Below are 20,574 nucleotides of genomic sequence, written 5' to 3' on the forward strand. Positions count from 1 at the left end.
AGATGGAGTGCAGGAGAAGGGGACGACAGAGGATGAGATGGTTGGATGGCATCACCAACTCAATGGATATGAGTTTGGGTAATACACTCCAGGAGTTGGTGATGGACAGGGAGGGTTGGCATGCTGCGGTTCATGGGGTCGCAGAGTTGAACACAACTGAGTGACTGAATTGAACTGAACCAAAAGTCAAAGATGTTGTCCTTTATCCCTTTTTAGCTTTATTTCCTAGTATACTTCTCATTTTCTAAGCCCTGTTGAAGTCTTTCAGAATCTAAGTTGCTTAAATATCCTTTTAACAGTAATAAAAGGCTTAAAAATAATAGTATGGAAACATCAATAGATTTGAATACCAAGAAAAGATGTAATGGGAAAAAATGCAATCACTCTAAAACATCTGTATAAATAGCTTAACTATTCTGATTAATTCTCTAATCCATTAAGTTAAACCAGGGATAAATCATGATTTATTTATTTGTTTATTTATTTGGCTGCACCGGTCTTAGTTGCAGCCTGTGTGATCTAGTTCCCTGACCCAGGATTGAACCCGGCCCGCCCCCCGGCGCCCGCCGCCCTGCATTGGGAGCATAGAGTCTTAGCCACTGGACCACCAGGGAAGTCCCCAAATCATTCTTTTTTAAAAGGAATAAAAATCCAAGTCAGAGAAAGATTCCTTATGATCTACTGTTCTTGTTTAGTCTCTCAGTCATGTCCAGCTCTTTTATGACCCCATGGACTGTAGCCTGCTGGACTCTTCTGTCCACGGGATTTCCTAGGCAAGAATACTGGAGTGGGTTGCCATTTCCTTCTTCAGGGGATCTCCCCAACCCAGGGATGAAACTGGCATCTCCTGCATTGCAGGTGGATTCTTTGCTGCTGAGCCACTGGGCAAGTCCTCCTTACAAATACATATCTTTAATTTTGTTGGAATGGGAGAGAGGATGCTTATTCACCTATATCCAAAGAAGTTGAAGACTGAGTGACTGGCAACTTTAACCTCTAAAAAATAATATGTTAAAATATAGTTCTTTAAAAATGGAAAAAAATGATCATAAATTCATTAAATAATTAAAGAAAAATATTTTTTCTAAAATACATTTTTTCCTATTGAGATTTTCCCCATCTCCTTGAATATTTAAAAAAAAATCACATTTTCTTTTCCAATAGAAAAAAAATTTAAAAAAAGCAAAAAAGCAAGAATTTTTAAAATAGGTAATATTTGAATACCTATTCAAAGTTAGGTCCATGTGAAATGATGTTTTGCTATAAGTGATTTACAAGTGAAATTCTCTAAACAGAACCACTGAAAACAGCACACTGAAGATGAACTTCATGCTACCGGTGAGAGCACTTGGCCTCTTAAAAACCAAGAGGAGAAAAGAAACTAGAGCAAGTGGTAGGTACTCCTTACAGTGAGGGGAGCTAAAGTATGGCCAAATCATAGTTTAAATAACTTTCGTGGGGTGAAAACTTAATGAATATGTGGAAATGGAAGAAACTCAGAAACCATAGTTATTTCCATTTTAAATGAGGATGATAGTTCTGCACCACCAGCTGTTTATATTTCACTGAATGAGGTTCTAGTTGATAGGAGATAATTACCTCTTCCCTACAGGAGGCAAGTGTTGCTCATTCTACAGACACCTCTGATGAATGGCCATGGGGCGCGAGACAAGACAGCATGCCAAGATCAGTTTTGTTTTTAATGATGTCTTGAAGCACTTGATTTTCTACTTTTTTCCTATTTAAGTGTAGGAAAATGTGCATCTTAAAATATACAAAATAAAGTCACTGGCTATTATTTCGCTGTTATAAGACACCTTACTTTTCAAAGGGAAACAGAGTGAGTGTACACAGAAAGCATACCATCACCAGAAGCGGATGGGGAGGATCATCCCAACTGCAAGTGTTTGGAGCATTACAGAATTCTGTTTACTAATTCATTGTTTCCTCCTGATGATTGCATTCAACTTTATTAAGTTCCTTTTCAGTTAATACCCCACTACCCTAGTCATTCCAGGTCCTTCAGCCTCTTGGAAAGGCTTATCTATTCGATCTTCTCAAATTCCTTTCTTCCCTTCCAATGCAAACTGCCACACACCTCAATATTTCTCACCTGCAATACTGTCCTTCTATCCTAACCAGTGGTTCCCAACCTTTCTGGCACCAGGGACTGGTTCAGCGGAGGAAAATTCTTCCACGGATCCGGGGGGAGGAGAGATGGTTTCAGAATGATTCAAGCACATTACATTTATTGTGCACTTTATTTCTAACCTATGATAGGAGGCACTGGTTGGAGTTGCTGTTGTTTTAGTCGCTAAGTTGCGTAACTCTTTGTGACCCATGGACTGCAGCCCGCTACACTCCTCCCTGTCTGTGGGATTTCCCAGGCAAGAATACTGGAGTTGGTTTTCATCTGACCCAGGGATTGAACCTGTGTCTCCTGCATTGGCAGGCGAATTCTTTACTGCAGAGCCACCAGGGAAGCCCCTGGAGGTTGGGGACTCCTGTCCTAAACAGTCTCCTTCCAGTCTCTGCCAATGAATCCAGTTCAAGCAAAATTCTACCTTTCAGATTAGTATAACTAAAGCACCACTCTTATCATGATACTCTTATGTACACAAATTTTTCAAAAGTAGGTTGTGACTCTAAAACAAGAAAGGTTTATGGTATATTAAGCAAAAAAAAAAAAAAATTCTAAATTAAATCAATTCTGTCTTTACAAATGTTTTAAGACTGGGTAAGCATGTAAGTAAGAACTAGAAGAAAACACACACACAAAATGAAGAGAGAACATTTAAAAGGGCCTGGGACTTGGAGTTTACCCTTGATTTATATTTCCTGTTTGTTGTTATAATGATGTTAGGCAATACATAAAATCTTTCGGCAACCATTTGCCGCTTATGTACCATAAAGCTTAACCTGTACACAAGGACCTCGGCAATCTGGCTCCTGAACCTACCTTTACCAACTCTCCTTTTCACACAACCAAAACGCCAGACAAACTGAAATATCCTGTTTCTCATTGGGTTCCTGTGCTGCTCTTTCCCAGGTAGGAGCTTTACTCACATCATCTGAAGTCGGACACAAGTGAGCGAATGAGCACAGCAAATAGTATGCTGTAGCTAGTACACTCTTCTCCATTTCTGGACGGCTAAATCCTATATGATTATCCTTTACAGCTCGGTCAAATAATATCTTCTCCAGAAAGCTATCTGCGACATCTTCCTCCAATGAGCATTTCATCATATCTCATACATGCAGCACTTCTATCTTGCACTATCGTTTTTGTGTGTGCGTGTGTCAGAAGTAGCTCCTGTTCAGGCAGGGATCTTGTTTTAGCCATCTTTATGTTCCATTCAAGGCATGACATAGTGTCTTTTTGAATAAATACGTAAAATGAATGGACAAATACTTTCAAAAAGCAAGGGCTAGGAAAACTAAAAACCAGCAGCAGCTCTTAGTTCTAATGTCTCTCCTCCTATCGTCCACTGGAATTTATTTATTACCCCAACCTTCTTACCTGAAGATACGTGATTCTCCGCTGCACCAGCTCTGTCAGATCTTTGGCCTCTTTTTCCCGCCAATCACCTGCTCCATCTGTTTGACTGAGGTAGTATAAATCCGTCATTATAGACCTATAAAAACCAAACAACAATGGGGGTCTAACTTATTTGTACTTCATTTGTACAGGATTATGCAAAATCATAAGATGAGTCAAATTCTTCATAAAGATTGATGCTCACGCTGATGGTGGTACTTGTCTTTTATTTTCTATCAAATTCAACAATTTAGTTTCTAGCATCCAAGATTCATTCCTACAGTAAATTTTTACTATTGAGAAAAACAAATCTTTTTTTTCCCCCTAGGCCGGTTATGTGTACTTATATCTCAACACAGAGCACTTCAGAGATTAGTGAGAAGTGGATATCCACAGCAAAGAAACAGGCAGATTAACATAAGGGAGAGAAATACGCTGGTGCCAGTATTTGAATATTACCTTTCTGTTCCCTCTATTGTCACTTTCTGACCCCTCTTAAATTTCCTCTTCATACTTGGAAAAAGATGAGAGGAAAATCTTGGCACAATTCTGACACAATAGTTGAAACCAAAGGTCAGCAAACATTTTTCTATAAGGGCCAGACAGTAAATATTTTAGGATTCCTGGGTTTCTGCTGCTTTTGAAGCAGGAAAGCTGACATGGACAATATGCAGGAAAAAAAAAAGTGTGTATGTTCCAATAAAACTTTATTCACAAAACCAGGCTATGAGCCAGATTTGGCCCTTGGCCCATAATTTGACAATTCTTGGTCTAAATTAATAAAATGATTGTAAGACACTTTGCCATTCTGCATAGAATTGGTAGTGTCAATTAAAACATGCTGAATTTCCTGCAAAGTAAACTAAAATGCTCAGTATACTAGGTAAGAGAAACTTGATGGCTGGTGCAGATGGCTTTACTTACATTACACTAAATATAAGCTATGACTTACCTTTACCAATAAAGAAAAGTAAAAAGCAAGTCTCCTCTTTCTCTAACAACCCCCAACAACCTATCAGCAAATACTGAAACAGGTTCTGACCAAGCATTATCACTGGCACTGCTATCATCTGAGCCACCATCTTCTCTCACCTGAGTTGTTACAGCAACCTCTGAACAGGTCTCCCTGCTTCCACGCTTGCTAGTCTCTACAGTCTATTCTCAACACAGCAGCCAGATCCTGTGAAAATGCCAGTCAAATGATGCTATATCTTTGCTCTTATGAACTGGCTCTTCGTCTCACTTCATCAAACTGGAAGTTATTACTTTGAACTACCAGGCCCCAGACAATAGGGCCTCCTTTATCTCTCTGATCTCATTCCTACTACTGTCCTCACTGTGGACTCTATTTCAGCCACATAATCTTGTTATTAACCCCAGAACATGTCAGCCTTGTTCCTACTTCAGGGCCTTTGCATCTGCTCTTCTTGCTCCTGGAATGCTGCTTTCCTAGATATCCTCCACGTGACTCACCCAAATACCATTTAAATCTGTGCTCACTTTCTGTTTTAAAAGGCTTTCCAGACTCTCACTTAAAAATTCAACACCCAGTTACCATCACATCCCTTAATTTTCTTTCTTTTCCTTCCCTGCTTTATTTTTCTCCAAGCAATTATCATCTTTTAATATACATCATTTACTTATTTTATTATCTTCCTCCACCTTCTAGAACTTAAGCTCTATGGTAGCAGAGTACTTTTTAAACCCACCAACCACCAATCAGCCTACAGAACAGTGCTGATCACACAGAAAATGTCCAGTAGACATTTTGAATAGATAATTAAATGAAAAAGTAGCAAAAAAATTCTTCAAGAATTTTAGATGCGATAATATTGATAATTTTTATCTTTCATAAATTCAATTTTGTGCTAGAGAATTTCTGGGAATAATCCTTAACTAGTTATAACTCCAGCTGTGCTCCCTCACCATATTTTGTATTAACTCTTCCATTTAGAGAATGCTTATTAAGTATGTACTATTTGTTTCTGAAAATTATAAAATTAGACATTTATTTCTATTTATCAGAAAAGTATACAGTTGGTCCTTGAGAAACTCAGAGATGAGGGGTACCCACACCACACACAGTTGAAAATGCATACAACTTTTTATTCGCCCAAAGCCTAACTACTAATAGCACTACTGTCGACCAGAAGCCTTACTGAGTACATAAACAATAGTAACGTATTTTGTATGTTACACATACAACAAATATTAAAGTAAGGGGTCCAGAGTACAAAAATGTGGACACCATTCATTGTAAATATGCAAATCAGAAAGATTCCACATCAGAGGAGAAAAAGCTTTGAGAACCAGATAGGTCTCTCAGTTTGGGATTTACCTCTTACTAGCTTTCTTTTTGACATCTTTGAGATATGAAGTGAAGTGAAGTGAAGTCGCTCAGTCGTGTCCGACTCTTTGGGACCCCATGGACTGTAGCCTACCAGGCTCCTCTGTCCATGGAATTTTCCAGGCAATAGTACTGGAGTGGATTGCCATTTCCTTCTCCAGCGGATCTTCCCGACCCAGGGATCAAACCCAGGTCTCCTGCACTGTAGACAGACGCTTTACCGTCTGAGCCACCAGGAAAGTCCTGAACAACACAGATATAGTTACTTCATTTTAAAATAAGTATTATAATACCTGCCTTATAGTTTTTTAATGCCTGCCATAGTTTTTTAAAGGATTAATGATAATATAAACAAAGTTATAATATATGTGGTCGTTGCTTGCTGCAGACTGAACATCTGCGGTCCCCTTAAATGCACACATTGAAACAATGCCCAGTGCAATGGTGTTCAAGAGCCGGGCCTGTGGGAAGTGCTTAGGTCCTGAGAGTGGAGCCCTTATGAATGCGATTAGTGCTCTTATAAAACATACCCAACAGAACTCTCTAGCCTCTCTGCCACATTGATGGCATGGTGAGAAGGCACTCTCTATGAAGCAGAAAGAGGTCACTCATCAGACACCAAATCAGCCAGTATGTTGATCTAGGACTTCAGCCTCCGGAATTGTGAGAAATAAATCTCTGTTGTTCAAAAGCTATGCATCTGTGGTATTTTTGTCACAGTAACCCAAATATACTAAGACACTGCTATTTATGCTAGAATGACTCAGAGAGTTGCTTCAGAGCTTTTACCCGTGTCTGAGGAGGACCTACGAATGATTCTACAACTAAGAGGACGGATCCACTGGGTATGAAGATGACAGTATATGTGGGACTAATGGCCATTCAGAAAAATGACCCAACAGTCAGTGCTTTATAGCACCTTGAAGAAAGGGACTGATCAGTAAGGACTCATTTAACAGATAATGAAACCAGCCCTTAACAACTGAGACTTCTGTAGGAGTATATGACAGCCTCAGTTCTCTTTTATTTCTGGTTCTTAACTAAATGATAAATCATTTAGGGACAAAGAAATGGCAGCCCCACTGGAAAAATTAAAGTTTTATTTACTGTCATAGAAAACCATCAGAACGACACGCAATAAACAGAGAATATCTGGTAATAGACCCTTTGAATAAAGCAAAACTATTACTAATATACACATAAAAATTTAAAATCATAGCTACAGTTTAGAATATTCACACAACTAAGAGTGGAACAGTTTTATACAATGCTTTGGAATAACAGGGTCATCTGTGAACCATTTCAGGCATTTGTTCAATGTGTCAACATTATTCATGCACAGGACACTTCACAGCTTGCCTATTTCCATGTTTACCCTTTAAAAATAGGGCAAGAATCTAATACATGATGCTTTATCTATTTTTATACTTATTATTCCAACCTAAGATTCAAAACACTTCTTTTCATTGAAAGAGCAATTTTAGTTGGATAAACCATATCTACAACTTAATGCCTCCCTAAGAAATTAACTTACAGTCTTATACACTGAACAGAGGTTCAGGTTTTCTTCAGATTACAAAACTGAGGCCCCTATGGACTATCACGTAGCCTACAATATCATTTTATAGTTGCTAGGGGAAAAGTCACGACTCGTATGAAACTGTGTGACTTGATCATGGAAACAGGAGATGTCTTTAACTATAATGGTGTTATAGGGCTCTTGAATTTTATTTAAATTATTTTCTCAGTTTTATAAGGCCTCTTTTCCATTCCTCCCATATTATTTTTTATATTTCATAGGTTTCATCATATCCAAACATGGTCATTTGCTTTTTCCTACCCATTAAATAGGAGTAATCACAATTTTTATCGCAAATCTCAACTCTAAATAACAGTGTTGTTTCTGGAGAGGTAATAATACAGCGGGATAAATAACCAGTCTATCAGCAAATGTCGAAGGAATAAAGGAAATTCAATATGCTCTGCATGGCATTACATTAAAAATAAACATACGCACAAACAAATAGCAATACATTCCATGACAATCACTATACAGTCTCAAGCAGGTAAAACTACATTAGGTATAATTTAGAGGGGAAAATTCTTTGAAATATAAAGATTGGCGTGGTTTATGCTTTCATGTCATAGTAATCAAATCATTACTTTACCACTGGGAATGAAAGCTGATCTCTGTATTTTTTAATAAATTAGAAAACATAAAAGTGAATGTTTTTTACCAAGCTACATCAGTACGAAGTCTTAGCAATCAATTATTCATATTCATCTCAATCTCTGTCAAGAAAGTGGAATAACCAGTCTCATAACTAGGAGACCAAAGACCAAAAAAAAAAAAAAGACTAATTTTTTATGATGATGCAGTCAGAATCACAAAATAAGTCACTCTATTTCTAGAGTCAACTAAATTGAGCTTGCTTTGTAAATCGTTTCTTCTTGGCCTCCCCATGCACATCACGTAACGAAGACAAGTCCAGGAAATGACTTTAAATTCAACCTACAGTTGGCTCTTGAACAACACAATTTGAACTGTGAAAGTAGTCTAGTTATATGCAGGTTTTTAAAAATAAATATTGGACAAATTTTTTCAGATTTGAGATGATTTGAAAAAACTCACAGATGAACCACATACTATGGAAATAGCAAAAAAAAAAAAATTGAGAAAAAGATGTACCATAAATGTGTAAAATATATGCTGGTACTCATCCATGCTTACATAGGCATAAAGTGAATTATATTTAATATAAAATTAATAATATGCTAGTTTTCTTACTGTTTCATAACTTTGCTTTCAAAGAATTATATTATTATAGAATATTTCTTCTTCATAATTAGAGAAACTGCATATTAGCCTATTATCATAGGTTTTTTAAAAAATGTAATATTTCTAATACTGTTATGTATATGACTGTAAAACTGTTTGCTATAAAAATTTTATAACAATTCATTTATTAGTGTATAGTCTAGGCTACCACAAAGTAATTATATTGATTATATTCCTCCTTTAAAGCAGTCATTGTTAATACAGGTATAATACATGTATTGCTATAGCTGTTTTTTATGCTATCTTTTCATTTTTGCTTTCTACTATAATATGTATAATACCTATCGTGTTTTGTATCTTATAAAATAGTATAGATGAAGCTGCTGCAGCTGCTGCTGCTAAGTCGCTTCAGTCGTGTCCGACTCTGTGCGACCCCATGGACGGCAGCCAACCAGGCTCCCCTGTCCCCGGGATTCTCCAGGCATGAACACTGGAGTGGGTCACCATTTCCTTCTCCAATGTGTGAAAGTGAAAAGTGAAAGTGGAGTCGCTCAGTCGTGTCTGACTCTTAGCGACCCCATGGACTGCAGCCCACCAGGCTCTGCCGTCCCTAGGATTTTCCAGGCAAGAGTACTGGAATGGGGTACCATTGCCTTCTCCGATAGATGAAGCTACTGAGAGACAATTCATCTTGTAAACAGAGGACATAAACTTCTGGTATCAATACAGTACAGTACTGTAAATGTATTTGCTTTATGATTTCCTTAATAACATTTCCTTTACTCTGGTATACTTAATTGTAAGACTACAGTATGTAATATTGATACACAACATACAAAGCATGGGTTAATCAATAGTTTATGTTATCAGTAAGGGTTCTGGTCAACAGAAGGCTATTTATTAGTGACATTTTGGGGAAGTCAAAATGTGAATTTTTGACTGTGCAATGGATTGGTGTCCCAAACCTCCACATTTTTTAAAGGGTCAACTGTAGTTCTTTGCTAATCCAATAATGTTTATAAGTTACCATCCTGCAAAATTTGTCACCTGTTAGCCAAAGACATGAGGATAATCAAATAGAAAGATTCAGTTTCCCAGCCCATTACTGGGAAACATGGTGTCTGAAAACCATTCCATAGAAATTCTGGATTTTCAGTGACTCCATCCTAAAATCAAATCTCTTGGAAGTGTCCCAAAAGCTGGGATAATCTAGCTGACTTGGTTTTGACTATGAAGATTACCGTAAATCTAGGAGGTAGATGGTGAATCTAAAGTCCTGAGGTATTAAAGCCTGGGAAATATCAATACAAATCCAGGCAAAGGACCAGCAGAACAGCACTGGTCATTTCAGGGTAGAATACACACCTCTGAAGATAAGTGACAGATGAGACAAACACCTGTGACTCTAAGAGCAAGAGTTTGATATTTGTCAGCTTCTTCCAAAGCTGGCCTACATTTATATTCTTTATGTTTGCTGTTAATTTTCCTATTTTTATACACATTAATATTCACAGAACTGTTTTGAAATGTTCAAGTCTTTCTCAATTATGCCAGTGAAGAACCACAAGCAGAGTATTGTTTATACCTGATTCAAAATGCTGAAGAGGGATTCTCCCCCAGACGGTTGGCAGAGAAGATGTAATTCAAGCAAGAAAAGTCCAAAGTGAAAGAACTGGCATTTATTAAAAGGAGATCAGCCCTGAGTGTTCACTGGAAGGACTGATATTGAAGCTGAAACTCCAATACTTTGGCCACCTGATGTGAAGAGCTGACACACTGGAAAAGACCCTGATGCTGGGAAAGATTGGGGGCAAGAGGAGAAGGGGACGACAGAGGATGAGATGGTTCAATGGCATCACCGATTCAATGGACATGGGTTTGGGTGGACTCCGGGAACTGGTGAGGGACAGGGAGGCCTGGCATGCTGTGGTTCATGGGGTCACAAAGAGTCGGACATGACTGAGCAACTGAACTGAACGGAAAGCAAATGTGACTAAGGGAGGGTACACTATGAAACCTAACCCACAGGTCAACATGCATCAGGGGCAATACTTTGGTTTGCTCCTGGGGCAGAAGCAAACAGTGCAAAGGATAAAACTGTGACCAGTAGACAGAAAGGCAGACAGTGCTCCCACTGCGTCCCATGTTGTCTCAGGAGGAATTTAGAATACTGCCATTCCAACAGCCCACACAGACAGAGGGGAGTCCAGCAGGGCAGCAATAAAAACACAGGGCAATAATTATGCTATTTGTTAAGTGAGCTCTACTAGGCTTATGTTTAGGTTTCAGACCCTGAAATTCTTCCTGTTAGCACTGTGACAATCTCCCCTTAATGGTGCCTTCCTTGCAGGATCTAGGAATTTTCTATATATATCCTCTATGGGACTTTCCTTGGGCAGGTCTGACTACAGTCTACCAGATTCTACAATGTGTTAGTGACTGTGGAAAGTGTTTTATTTATTTTCCCACATTTAATCATCACAATGTTACTATTGCAGGAATTATATCCCCATGTGTGGAAGAGAAAAATAAAGCTCAGAGAAGTATTTAGCAATTAAGAGAAAGAAATTCAGATAGAACAGCTCTGCTAACTTAATTGCATAAGCTATCTAAATTCTCTAGGCCTGAGTATAGCTTTTTTATAAAATAAGGAGGTTTGCCACACAGTATTGATCATAAAATAAGGAGGTTTGCCACAAAATATTGTTCGTGCATGCTCAGTCGTGTCTGACTCTTTGCAACCCCTTGGACTGTAGCCCTCCAGGCTCCCTGTCCAAGGAATTTTCCAGGCAAGAATACTGGAGTGGGTTTCCTTTTCCAGGGGATCTTCCTGACCCAGGGATCGAACCTGTGTCTCTTGTGTCTCCTGTTATGTTGATAAAACAAGAAAATGGCCTTTATCACAGTGACTAGCACATAGGATATCCTTAGTAAGTTAAGTATTTTTAGTGTCAAAAAATATTTTGAGCTTGGAAACCACACCCAAGGAGATGTAAGGTGGGGACAGGCAAAACAAGAATTAGGGTCACTAGATGAGACACACTTTTCCACCAGATTCTCCTTCCAATGCAAATTTTATTTCAGGACAGAATGTTCCCTTACAGAAGATGGAGAATCACAATCTGGCTGATAGAAATTCAGTAACAAGCTGAATAAGAGTAACTTCATGTGACAATGTCTCTCTTTGTCCAAGGACATTAAGAGGAATGTTCTAGTATCACTAGATAGTACCTAGTGATATCTAGTGATATTTAGTATCACTAAATTCCTTAGTAGGAAAACAATCATACAAAAACATTTTGCCTAAAGATACTAAAAACTGGAGAAAGAATATTTACATTTCAGCTTCATGTAAGAATCAAAACACATGTGAAAAAAATTAAGTGCATGTATACAATAAAATAGAGCACAAAGAATGATAGATTTGAAGGTTCACAAAACTTTACTATTCAAGAATGAAAATTTCAGTTCTTGGACCTTTCAAAGACAGTTGAGGAGAGTCTACTTTATAAAGAGAGGAAAAAACCAAGCTATTGGACCACAATGGTTATGACTAGCAATTCTGATCAAATAAACCTGTGAGATATTAACCTACCAATATTCCCCTATAACCAGTCAGATATCACACCCCTTGCCTGATTTGAAGTATTTTTGTTACATATTCCCCTACAGTAGCAAAAAGCTAATCAGCTTAGTTAGTCATAAGTATCACTCATCATTTGGGAAACATAGCTGTTCTCAGTCTTAGCAAAGCTGCTTTACAAATTACTGGTAATGAGATGATACAAACCAGGCAGGAGCAATGAGACTGCTACTTTACTAGGCTGCATCTCAACAGTTTCAGTCAACTTAACTGAAAAATAGCTCATTAGTTCTGTGAGCCCTCCTATCCTTTAATAATTGGTATGATTTAAAATAAGAAAGAAGCAACTCCAGTTAACTATTTCATAAGCTGGTGTCTGGCGCCATAAAGATGACAAAAAGAGACAAAGCAACAATGATTAAGTGAAATGTATTTCTGAACAAGCAAAAAGGGTGGTAAGATAAAACTTTCCATGATACCCTCAGAAACTAAGGGCCACATCTAAAAAATCATAAATCCAAGCACTGAACTTAAAACTACTACATAAATCAAGTCATAATGACAAAAAATAACCATTCTAAACTGCTGATTTCCCTCTTGCTATTTCCAAGAGGCCAGGGTCAATTCATGATCAATGATATCAGAAGCATCAAGTAAATGTGATGGTATTACTATGGAGCATGGTCACATACAATCATTAGAATGACCATCAACTGAAAGATCAAATGATATTAATGCTTGAGATCAATATACCAGGTAATAATAATATTCTACTCTGTATTTATTTATTATGCCATCAGCCCCTCTAAATTCATAAAAAATAAAAACTCCTAAAAGTCAAGGAATATTATTAATTAACTAGCTCCCAGGTAATAGGCTAATCAGGTCAACAGCATTTTGCTAAAAATCTCAGGAGAGCTGAAACCCACATGATATCTGGAATCCAGGCTGCATTAATGGTAGGTATTTTGAGTAAAGAACAATGAGAGGTACATTCTAGAAAAGAAATAAGGTCCCCTCACTAGAAGAAACAGCATCAAGTGGGGAGCAAAAGAAAAGAGTTTTTTTTCCCCCCCACAGTTTACTGTTAAGGCACACCAACCTAAAGAGACATGTGACTTTTCCCAAGAAACTTAACATAGCCTCTATCAGTGGTGAACCAATAAAAAGAACCAGGGATTCTGTAAAGCCTTTGTTCTCAAAGACCAACAGTATCACTTAGGAAGATGTTGCTGCTGCTGCTAAGTCACTTCAGTCGTGTCCGACTCTGTGTGATCCCATAGACGGCAGCCCACCAGGCTCCTCTGTCCCTGGGACTCTCCAGGCAAGAACACTGGAGTGGGTTGCCATTTCCTTCTCCAGTGCATGAAAGTGAAAAGTGAAAAGGAAGTTGCTCAGTCGTGTCCGACTCTTCGCGACCCTATGGACTGCAGCCTATCAGGCTCCCCTGTCCATGGGATTTTCCAGGCAAGAGTACTGGAGTGGGGTGCCATCGCCTTCTCCGTAGGAAGATGTTAGAAATGCAAATTCTCGGGCCCCACTCCAGACCTACTGAATCAGGAACTCTGAGGATGGGATATAGTAATCCGTGTTTTAAGACGCCCTCCAGGTGCTCTTGATGCCTTGCTGAAGCTTGAAAAAGACTAGGGTAATGACAACACACTGGAGAAGGCAATGGCACCCCACTCCAGTACTCTTGCCTGGAAAATCCTATGAACGAAGGAGCCTGGTAGGCTGCAGTCCATGGGGTCGCTAAGAGTCGGATACGACTGAGTGACTTCCCTTTCACTTTTCACCTTCATACATTGGAGAAGGAAATGGCAACCCACTCCAGTGTTCTTGCCTGGAGAATCCCAGAGACAGGGGAGCCTGGTGAGCTGCTGTCTATGGGGTCGCACAGAGTCGGACACGACTGAAGTGACTTAGCAGCAGTAGCAGCAATGACGACACACAAAAATTCTTAACAATTGGCACAGAGCACTTTTGATTTCGCCACTGACTTTCTAATTTACCTGTATGTTGAGAAGAGACTGTTGTGAGATATGCCTCTATTTATCAGATGAAAAGTACTGAATTTCAAATATCTTCATAATATCTATGACCACGACTTCACAAGTTAAAAATGTTTAGAAATTAAAATTTTTCTGCTTAGTATGACAATTGAAGACATTAGCAATATTTGTGATTTACTCAACATTCAGTGTTTTATATTAGGGTTCTAGGAAATTTATTCACTGAATAAGAAGTTCTGCTCTTAGAATTGACTTATTTAAAATATACTTTCCATAATAACATTGCTATAAACCATTCATATTGTTCACACAAATAAAAAGAAATCTAATATACACTAATAAACATATACAAAAGGACTTCTGATTCATATACTTGCAGTATATTACTTTTTTAAGAATTAAAATGAAAGATGTGCAATTTCACTTATCATATAAGTGAAACTATAAGGCCTAAGAGACAATAAAAGCTGAGTATGAAAAAATGTGTAAAAACAACAAAGGATACATATTTTTTCCTTTTCAATATTAAACTGAATTTCCAGTTGTGTCTGTAAAATAAATAGATTGGAACCAAGAGCTCACAGTCATCAAAAGAAAATAATGTTCCATATTCATTTTACTTTTTCTCCTCTTCTTTCAAGGAAGAGTAGCACTATGGAGTAAAACATAAAATCTAAACTAGTTCTCTGACTCTAACAACTGTATTAATAAGTCTATGATGAGGCAAAGTGGGTTTTTCCCCCCCTTCAATTTCAATATATTTTTTGATGCATTTAAAAAATTACTGAGCACAGGGCCCATGAAATATAAACAAATGATCAGATATATTTGGTAAGCAACATTATTTTTTATCATTTACATTCAAAGAAAGTTCATACTTCATTGCTTAGAATCAGAATTATACTCCAAACTGGAAACACTGTATTTTTAGTGATTCATGGATAACTGAAGTCTCATGACTACTTTTAGATACACGGATCACTTAAATCCTCCAAAGTAAATCAAACATGAAGTCAAGAGCACTGAGTACAAAAATACAAAATGTCAGGTTTTCTTCTGGTCCCACAGGCTTCCTTTCAGCATGACTCTGATAACACTTTCTAACAGATACTCTGTTTTGCAGCATCCACTGTTAAAATCAACTGGGGCTTTCTAGCTTTATACTTAGAGGTAAATGACTTTTCTCCTATAACTCACCCTTTATACCTTTTGCAATTCTCAATTACAAGAGACTATTTTGACCTCAGTTATATAATTTTCTTTAGTTGCACAAAATTAACAAATCTTTCGATGGAGTAGGATTTTGTTTTTGCACAGGGTGCAAAGTAGAGTGTGAAATAATCAAAGAATGCACATACTAAATAAAAAAGACATAACTTACTGAATGTAGACTAAATAATGAGTGCTTAGCACTGCAGGGTAGAGAAGGTATTGAATTTAGAGTTCTAGTCTTCAGGAGACTATACTTTGTCAGGGAAAAAAATCAAATTACTACACAAGAAACAATGATCTCCACTTATGAAAGCTATCCTTCCAGCAAAATACAAAGTTCTCAGTTACTTTTGAGTCCCCCATCTCTGTACACTGGATCAGTCATCAAGTTCTGCTGCTTCTATTTTTCTCCCATGTGTGAATCCCACATGCATTATGCCAAGTGAAAGAAACCACACTCAAAAATCTACATAGTATAATTCCATTTACATAAAATTCTGGAAAAGGCAAAATTATAGGGACGGATACAGATTTGGTGACTGTAAGGGACTGGAGTTGGGGGTGGGAAGGTGCTGACTATAAAGGAGCAGAAGGAATTTTCCCAGGGCAGTAGCAATTTTGTATCTTGATTGCAGTGATGGTTATAAAACTAGGAGCATTTGTCAAAACCCACAGAACTATAGACTACATTATGTACGTTTCATTGTAAATAAATTATGACACAATAAAGTTGATTTAGAAAGTAAAAAAAAAAGGAGATCAGAGTTTCTATGAGAACAAAATTTTAAGACATAAAGAAAGCCCTTCTGAAAAAACAAAAGCCCATTAGTAATTTCGCTATAACTGATGTCTTTCTGAACAAAAAAATCATGAGTGATTCAAAGGGAAATCTGAACAAGAAAACTGATAGACACAACCTCTAACTAATTTTTCAGAGAACATAGACTTTCAGTCCAGAGGCCACTTGTATGCTATAATTTGGGCCAGCATAAAAAGAAAATGGGGATTTTGTGTAATGTAAATATCACCAGAGACAAAGGTCTATTTTAATTCTTATACTTAAACATCTTGAAAATTAACAGTAAGACAGCATATGCTACATACATACAAATCCTCTCTATTTGTACATTCATTACTTTAAAGGTTATTTCTCTAATTTTTGGTTGTCCTTTGTTCATTATTGTAATACGGCATTCTAATCTGGCTGCCTGGAGTTAAATTACTACCCTGTGAAGTTGTATCCCAAGTTCATTATAAGTTCTGCTTAAGACAGCAAAAGAAACTGGGTATTTTGGGTCTCTTTCCCTTTTTGTTTTCAGCAAAATATTATTACTTAACTAAAAGGCAGTGAAAAGAAACAAAATGTATTTAAGGTTGAACTCAACTCACAAAAAAATCAACACTGATTTACATCAACTTTTCAGGGCCCAACATTTTTTATTTCCACATATTTTTTCAATTCCTACATACAGTCACAGAACCTAAGCACAAATATTTTAATTTGGAAAAGGCAAAAAAATAAAATGGCATCACTGACTCGATGGACATGAGTTTGAGCAAGCTCTGGGAGTTGGTGATGGACAGGAAAGCCTGGCGTGCTATAGTCCATGGGGTCACAAAGAGTCGGACACAACTGAGTTACTGAACTGAACTGAAAAAATGAAATTTTCAAGTAATTAAATCATTCAAACTTTAAAATTAAATATTCTATCAGAAGAGCCAAAATTTATCCTTTAAAATACCATATAGCCTGCCCAACTCAAATCCTCTTCAGATCTGCGTTTTCCTAAAAAACTGCAATAAGCAAAGCACGCAAGCACAAAGCTTCCAAATAACAGAACCTTGGTGCCCAGAATCAGCTTAGGGTGGAGAAGCATTAAGGACAGAATCAGTCCATATTTGGTTTAAAGGTCTAAGTATGGCCTGACTGCAAGTTAGGCAAAAATTTCAAAGGGACTGCTGAATCTGTGGCCTAGTAAATCAATGCCCCTTGAAATTTATGCTATCTTAAACTGCTATAGATTCACTAATACTAAAATGATTCCAATAAACTGACAGATTTTATTTGTAATTTCACTTAAAACAGCAAAGCAATATTTTAAAATAACTACAATATTGCTGATATGTTAATATATATGAATCTCTAGGTTGTGGGGTAATTCTTTTCCTCTTCACAGTGGTAGACTGTGTTAATACAACAATTTTTCTTTTATTGTTCACTAATGAGACAGTAATTGCCATCAGAATCCCACTGAGAATATAGACTTGCAAATATAATAGGCGTATGGACAGGTTTTACATATCTATAAAGATTCTCAGATACATTTTGTTCTGCATGAACACACCAGACCAAAATGTGTCCTTTGCCACGGAAGATAAACTCCACATTTTCAGAAATGTGCAAACAGGAGAAACAAATTTAACTAGGCAGATTTTAGGTTCTTCTTTCTAGCAACTAAATGGAAGAGCAATTAACAGAATGCTCCTTTTATCAAAAACTTATTAACTTTTCACTAGAAATCTCAAAAAGTTGCTGAAGTTTTCAGTGTTTCAATTCAAAACATAACTGCCAGCCTCAGTATGTGTTCCAATGAATGTACTATAATGTAAACTGCACACTCCACTTCAAATGTCAGTTGTATAACAAGGAGATATAAAGGAAGATATTTTAATGTATTGCTAGCTGACTGAGCACTACCTTCAGAGTTTATTCAGGGCATAAAGGTTTCTAGAAATTCATTTAAAATAATACTTCCTGGTGATGAACTACTTTCAGTGATTATTGTCCATTGAGCCCTCAGGCACTCTACTGCTTCTAAACATTCAGTTCAGTTCCGTCGCTCAGTCATGTCCAACTCTTTGCGACCCCATGAACCGCAGCATGCCAGGCCTCCCTGTCCATCACCAGCTCCTAGAGTTTACCCAAACTCATGTCCATTGAGTCGGTGATGCCATCCAACCATCTCATCTTCTGTCGTCCCCTTCTCCTCCTGCTCTCAATCTTTCCCAGCATGGAAGATATCATTTGCCATTCAGCAGGGAAATTAACAAAGGTTTCCATTTCCCATTCTTAGATTATAATCTTTACTAAATCCCAAATGAAATGTAAAGGAAGTACCTTTCATGATGTCCCAAATCTGACAGAAATTCATCTGCATGTCTTTGGAGTTCATTTCCTTCTAAATTCTTTAATTTCTTCAACTCACTTTGTAAAAAAAACCAAAGCTCTTTAGCTCCATTTTCAATCCTCCTTCTTAGGATTTCATGATCCTTCCCCAAACCTGTTGTCAAGCAATGGAGAGTATTAGCATTTCCAACATTCTGATGAAAGGAAACTTTCAATTATTTGTACTAATATCAGTATATTGAAGAGGAGAAACAGTATATGATTACCTACCATTTCTAGTTTGTTTCTTATAATTTTCAATCTGTTCTTTGGCCTTCACAAGCTGCTCTTCTAAAGCACGAATCCTTCCTGAAGCTGGCCCCTGATCAATGGGGCCTTCTGGTATTCTGTAGTTCAAGGAAGAAAACGTAAACATTTAGCTTATACATTATGCAAGAAAATACATGCTTACTTTGCTAAAACCTATTTATTGGTAACTCTAGAAGTCACTGGACCATAACACATATTAGAAATACCAAATGAAATTTTTTCTCCAAAGGTAAAAGGGTAAGACATAAACACTGGAATGATACTGAACACAGAAAAAAATAATCTAGCTCAGAGATGTATGATCTTGGAAGAATTAAGGAACCTTTAGAATTGTCTCCTAAAAACTCATACTACTTTGAATAACATCATTAGTGCCAAAGCGATCAATTCTTTCACTGCTGTTGAGAAAAACAAAGTTGAAGGAGAGGGTGACAAAAAGGCTTAAAAGGAGTATGAAAGCATGTAATTGAAAATGTGTCTATGTTCAAATATCAAATGCAAATTATTTCTAAATTAATCACAATATCAGGCCGTGTAGACCTGTGCTCCAGTTCATGAACTTATGACCTTAGATTACTAAGCATTGGTTTTACAAGGAAGGGAAAGACAAGAATAGAAGATGAAGAATACCAGGAAAAACACCTGACAGTTAATGTCCTGTTTATGTTTATGTTATGTTTATGAAAACTACCAGTCAATATAAAATGTTGGAACATAGCAGAGGAACTCCAGGATTTCTTGCTTATATTATCAACCTGTACAACTTTTTTCCAAACTGTACTTATTTCTAACATATTTTGTTTTTATGTGATTTTTGACAGTATTCTATACTCCAATTTTGCCATAAAAGATATTCACATCCTAATCCTGGAATCTGTAATGCTATCTTAGGTGACAGAAAACTATATGTGTGATTAAGGATCCTGAGAAGGGGAAATAGGCTTGGATTACCCAAGTGAGTCATAAATTATAACCACAAGTGTTCTTATAAGAAGGGAGTAGAAGGAAATTTTATTATAAAAGAGGAGAAGGTCATACCTATTACTTTGAAGATGGAGGAATGGGTCATGAGCAACAAATGCAAGAAAGGCATCTTTAGGAGCTGATAAAGGCAAGGACACAGATTCTCCCTTGGAGTGTCTCTAGTGAATGTGGCCCCATAGACACCTAGGTTTTGGCTCCATGTAACTCATTTCTGACTTCCCAAACTGTAAGATAATAAATTTCTACTATTTTAAGCCAAAAAGTTTATAGTTATGTGTTACAGCAGCAATAGGAAACTAATACATACACACATATTTACATACACATATATAAATATGCATATATACTTTTGGAAATATATTGAGAAATACTTTTGGAAAAATATTGAGAAAATTAAAAAAAGGCTGATTTTTTCTTCCATAATCTATTTAAATGATAAAATGTCTCTATATAGCTAGCACAGTGTCTGTCAATAAACCTCATCAGGACTACTGTATCTGGGCTCAGGACTACTGTATCTGGGCTCAGTCATTTTCGAGATAAGCTGTAACCTTAAAATGCCTGGAATATTAATTTGTACCATTGCAATCATTCCAATTTTTAAACTATACTTGACCAAACTTAAATTTAGATATCAACCTGATGAAAAAAGTAATATAAAACTTAAATACCTTTTCTAGCAT

General features: G+C 37.1%; 1 protein-coding gene across 2 annotated transcripts in view; it reads right to left on the reverse strand.

Annotated features, from left to right (window-relative positions):
• The window catches only part of FUT8 (fucosyltransferase 8), a 318,971-nt gene that overhangs the window by 89,183 nt on the left and 209,214 nt on the right, over positions 1-20,574 (reverse strand). For both annotated transcript variants that reach the window (XM_068964112.1, XM_068964113.1), the window contains exons 5-7: positions 18,869-18,984; positions 18,590-18,752; positions 3,521-3,635 (exon numbers count right to left, since the gene is read on the reverse strand). In XM_068964112.1, coding sequence (XP_068820213.1) covers positions 3,521-3,635; positions 18,590-18,752; positions 18,869-18,984 — 394 coding nt within the window. The remainder of the gene's footprint in view (positions 1-3,520; positions 3,636-18,589; positions 18,753-18,868; positions 18,985-20,574) is intronic.

Source organism: Capricornis sumatraensis, chromosome 2, assembly GCF_032405125.1.
Source record: "Capricornis sumatraensis isolate serow.1 chromosome 2, serow.2, whole genome shotgun sequence".
Lineage (NCBI taxonomy): Eukaryota > Metazoa > Chordata > Mammalia > Artiodactyla > Bovidae > Capricornis > Capricornis sumatraensis.